Source organism: Eurypyga helias, unplaced genomic scaffold, assembly GCF_000690775.1.
Source record: "Eurypyga helias isolate BGI_N326 unplaced genomic scaffold, ASM69077v1 scaffold48026, whole genome shotgun sequence".
In the NCBI taxonomy this organism is placed as follows: Eukaryota; Metazoa; Chordata; class Aves; order Eurypygiformes; family Eurypygidae; genus Eurypyga; species Eurypyga helias.
Genome location: NW_010259413.1, coordinates 1 through 5,415, shown reverse-complemented (window position 1 = coordinate 5,415; position 5,415 = coordinate 1). Strand labels below are relative to the sequence as shown.

The 5,415-nt window shown below is 40.6% G+C and overlaps 1 protein-coding gene across 1 annotated transcript; it reads right to left on the bottom strand.

The window, feature by feature from the left end:
* Nucleotides 1-183: 183 nt before the first annotated feature.
* WDR86 (WD repeat domain 86) lies at nucleotides 184-5,067 on the bottom strand (the record flags this gene model as incomplete). Its single annotated transcript, XM_010154651.1, has 3 exons — nucleotides 4,908-5,067; nucleotides 2,185-2,326; nucleotides 184-616 (listed from the first exon to the last, which is right to left on the bottom strand). Coding segments are annotated over exons 1-3 (735 nt in total), but the record flags the coding sequence as incomplete, so codon positions are not given.
* Nucleotides 5,068-5,415: the final 348 nt, after the last annotated feature.

Genomic DNA, 5,415 nt, shown 5'->3' with positions numbered 1-5,415 from the left:
GGAAAGAGGATTTGTCTCAAGACCACGAAGCCCGATTATGTTGTTACTACATGAATGTTTAAGTTTACCATTTATAACCTGTCTCAGAAAGTTTCTTTACGAATTAAAAGACAACCGAGACCCACGTGAGTTAAGATACGCATACCCCCTTCAAAAGGCTCTTGAAGAAGCCTCTGTTCTTACCTCAAGGCAAATTACTGATCCTTGATGCTCTTTGAAAACTTTCAACTGCTCACCAGTGACAATATTCCATGTTCGAATGGTATAATCCGTGCTGCCAGAGAACAGCTCCCTGTTTGGTGCGTCAAGTATAAGGCATAAGACAGCCCCAGTGTGTCCCAGCAGAGTCTGGTAACAGCGCCCACTGGACACCCACCAGACCTTAACAGTGCAGTCTGTGCTACCTGTCACCAGGAGGTCTCTGCTCACTTTCTCCTCCTCCTCCTCTTCCTCCTCCTCTTCTTCAAGAACATCCCTGGAGGAATAGTGAGCTAGAGTCAGGACACAGTTCCGATGGCCCCGGAATTCCTGGATTTGTTTCTCCTTGTCCACACTCCAACAGCGAGCCGTCCTGTCATAGGAGCCACTAAAGAGATAGTCTTTGGCAACCAGGATCCTGCAGAAAATCAAGTTCGCATGTATGAACAGTACTGTTCTTTTTACATAACCATTTGTTGGTCACAATTCCATTGCCGAGCACCCTGAAGTTGGGAACAGTAGCATGGACACAACATATATAACCCCAATTAAGTGTCTCTGTTCAATACACAGTATTTATGAATGGGTTTTGTTTATAGTTTAAAAAGAAAAAACCCCAAACACTTCCCTGTTTCCACTTTTCAAATTGAGACCCCCCAATTCAGGCACATTGATACAAACATTTTTACACTATAGCATTGTAACTTTGGGCATTTGTGGTTTAATAAAACCTTTTCCAGCAGCCCTATTATGTACTGTTCATGAGTTACACACACTACCTAAGATCTTGTTGGTTTTGGTTTGTTGGTTGGTTGGTTGTTTTTTAAAGAAAACCCTCATTCATTCTTGATAATTATTTATTACTATTCATTTACAAATAATTCTTTATAAACTGACCTATGAAAATCAGTTGGAATTAAAATAACAACAAAAAGAATTCCAGGAACCTGAACTGTAACTGACAGTTATTATAAGTGTGCAAAGATAACCGTCTTTCCATCATCAAACAGGGAGAGGGCAGGAAAAAAATACACACCTAATTTCACTTAGCCTGTGATCTCAAAAAGTTAGAGCAAAGAGCACCCCATTTATTACATAACTGAAGAGCAAATCAGAGATTACAGCTCAAGAGTTCAATTTACTGGGCCTCCAAAACAACGAATTGTAGCTGCACAAACACATAACAGAAAAAATCTCTACAGTTCATATTTCCAAATCAGAGAATGGGAACATCATAACCTGTTTTCTTTGTCAGCTGAGTTTGGTCCTCTGGAACCTTTCAAACTGGCAACAGTCATATGAATAGGGAACACATTTCCCATTTGCTGACTCAAGCAAAAATCAGGCCAGTGCCAAAATACAGACAGAGCCAGCCTTCCTAACTATTTACAGAATGTAGCTACACATTGTATGTGTTTTGAGTTTAGTAAGGAACAAAGAGAAAAAAAAATCTACCCACCCACCAAAAGCGAAATGTAAAAAAAAAGAACAACCCAATCTTTGATTGCTCTATTTTTCATTAATTAAATCCAGCCCAACTATTAAGAGGCACTTTAAATTGACAGGCCAATCAGTCACGCACCATCAGTTTAATATTAAACTTCATTTGCACAAATGGAAATAGTAGTTCCAGACAAAGCCCTGACTTTATCCCTCTTACTGACACAAAGACTTGACGTGATGTTTTCTAATCTGTTTATCAGAAGCATCTGTTATCAATTGAATAATTTCTTCTGGAATTTCATTCCTAGCCCTGGATTCAATTCCCCCGCTGTGTGCCTTTCATTTCTCTGCTATCTGCTGTCTATGGATGTGTCAGCACTGTTGCTAGGAAAACTCATCATTACAGCACAGAACACGCGGAGCATGAACTCAAAGGTTTACACAACCCATTTTATTAGTGTGGTAATAGAGAACTGCAGTAAAGTGACAGTATGCGCGATAGCAGATTACAGGAACACAAGGGAAGAACTCCACACAACCAACCTGTTCACAATTGATGTGTGTCCTCGGTAAATGGCCAGGCACTGACCTGTCATCACATCCCACTTTCGGATGGTATGATCTGCGCTACACGTGAAGGCAGCCTCATTTTCTAAGTGGCAAAAGGTGATGTAACTTTCGTGTCCTAGGAATAACAAAGAAAATTAATTCAGTTGCTGTGCATGCAAGCAGGACAAACTAGTCAAGCCCTTCACCTTAAGTATAAAGAAAAATACAACAAATGGATCAAAACTAGTTTTACATGCACCACCCTGTTCTTCACATTTAAGGATTTGTGTAAAACACATTTCAAATCAACAGCAGAAAACTCTGCTTCATTGATACAAGGATTCAGTGAAGGAGTAAAGCAGTACAGTTCCACCAATCAGGTAGAACGTACAGTATTATAAAAAAAATGAACTAAATATCAGTATAATAAAACTCACACTACCAAAATTCGAAAACAGTGAAAACATGGCTTATTTTTTTTGGTTAAAAGTATGAAAAAAGGAAGCAACATGAACTTACTAGCAAGTTTAGTTTCATTGCCCAAGCAGAATGAAACGTAAACAAAAACACGTATCTGGTAAGAAGTCAGCCAGTACTTTCCCTATTCTGACTAATAACATGAATAAACCCCACAATATTCAAAACATCAGTATACCTTTAAGGAAATGACACAGAAAGAAAGAATAAGAGCATGATTATTTATACAGTATTCAGAGTATGTTGGCATTCTACAGTTACAATAAAAATAGACACAACCACTACTCTAAAAATTTCATGCTGAAGAACAGGGTAATGCAAGCAAAGAGGAATCGATATAAACACCTTAACCTTTTATTGTTGCTTAGCAAGGTGTGTCATTTTTCTATTGTATCATTAAATACGATGCATTTAAAAACGACCTTAGAATTCAAGTCCCAACTTTGTCCAAGATCTCTTGTGTGAAATTGCCGTCACCTATTTAATCGCTGGGATAGTATTGTCTTGCGCTCTTCTACATAGACTGGAAGCTTTCAAGATCAAAAGGGTTTCCTCTTAAGTAACTATTCCTCTTAAGTAACTACTAACTAAGCTGCTTAAGTAACTTAAGAAGCTGGTGGGCCCTACTGTGATTTCAATAACACTGGTCTTTGAGGGAAAAGGAAAAAAAAAAAAAAAAAAAAGGAAAAATGGGATTAAAAAGAGACAAATGTACAAAGAAAGATATTAGAAAACCAGAATAATGTTGTAGAATAAAGAGAAGGTAAAAAAAAGAGCAAAAGCAGACTTCCCAGTAAAACAACTTGTTTCACTGACTGAAAAAAAACACATTTTACTACAACTCCTGTAGTTCAAAAGTGAACCAGAATCCACGCTGCACACACACACCTTGTTTCCTCTTAAGCAAATTCACCAGATGCCAAAAATTAAACAGATCATCAGGCCTGTAAGCAAAACTACATCCCTCCTCACGTTGTAAAGTAGCTTGAATGGGACAGGTTTCAACCACCAGGATTTTTTTCAGAGCATCACGTAATCCTGCTCCGAGACGATCAAAAAAGCATCTTGGTTACTGCACCGAGGACTGTCAGTCAGATTTTAACCATCAGTAGTACTCAAGCCACTCGAAGGATGCCAAAATCCCCTGTGGCAGGTGCTGGGCTGGTCAGAAACACCCACCACAGAAGCCTGTTGGTTATGCTGTGGTGGAAGCTTGAGACTGTTACAGATACAGGTTTATAATTATAGCTTGTACAATATCAAGTCACACAACGGGATGCATGCACAAATATAAAACACATAAAATTATCTAATTCGACTGACAGTTCACAAACGATCTAGCCAACGTTCTTCAGAGTTTACCCCAAACACCAGCAGTACACAGGCCAGATTCTGAGCATTACCCAGTACATTTCTCTTTCTAGTTAAAAGTTAATTGGTGGCTTAAAGGGATTTATAAGCCTAAAGCAAATGGAGTGAATTTTCCAGGAGCTAGAACCATGGCAGGATGTGGGGGAAAAAAGACAATACTCCATAGTTAGAAACAAGCAAGCAAACAAATAAACAACAACATCACATCAATGTGATTTCTTCTTTGGAAGAAAAAAGTATTAGAATTCCAAATTTAAGAGCTTTTTTTCCCCCCGTATTAAGAGAAAAGAACATGAGGGAGTGAGAAAACAAACATCTTGAGTCCACATCTGATTCCTGCAATGACTGTACTTTCTACAGTTTTTCTTTTTCAAATGCTAGTCTAAGGATAATAAACTTTAAAATGCAGAATCAATTTAAAATGAAAGAGTTCAACAATTAACATTTCTGTGTGTCAAAGGTAGGGAAAAAATAGCTTATTTAGTAAGGTTTCTTTCCAGACTTCTGGGTCTAAATAAAGATTGGAAAATGAGATGATTAAAAAGAAAAAAAGAGAGACGGAGAGAATAACAGAAAGTCAGCATTTCATCAGAAAGAAAGGCTGCTAGAAAGAAATGTAAGTTAGAAGACCGCTACGTTCCACACCCTGTGATAAAAAGATCCATGCATTCAGTAGCACTGGTAACCTGTTTTGGGCTGAAACAGCTTCTGCTTAACATTACTGTAACAAATACTCAAAAAAACACAAAAGAAAACAAGCATGATTTTGGCTGCCCGGCAGGCTGCAGGGACTGAAAGAGACCAGAACATGCTGTGTGGCCTGTACCATGCCTCAGACTCAAAAGCTAGGTGAAAAGAAGGTACCATACCTTGGAAGTGGCCATGGCACTGGCTGTCGGCAGTGCTCCAGAGCCGCGCGGTGCCATCCTCACTGCCAGTGAGCAGACGCTGCCCGTCGGGGCTCAGGCTCAGCCAGTTGATGCCTCCTTGGTTGTCCGGTCCTGTCGGCGGGGAGCCACTGTTCCCCATCCTGATGGCCTGTGGGTCAGATCACAGGCGCTGTGCAACCGTCAGACTGTGCTCTGGGCCTCCAGCCATCTCCCACCAACCAACTTCAGCCATTACCTCAACTCCGAACCATCAGCAAGGCAGTCCAGACTCCTGCACGGGGACACAAAGGAGGAAGAGGAGGGCACGTTAAATCATTTCATCTCCCCGCGGACAAACCGCTTTCTCGGTCAGGATGTGTTGAAGCCATGGACTGCCCCTTTCTCCGCAGGAACCGAAGCCCTACCGTGGAAGACGGTCCTTCAGCCACACACTCACTGGTACGTCCAGCCCCTCGGACGGGACCCAGCCTGGCCGCCGGCGGTCCCG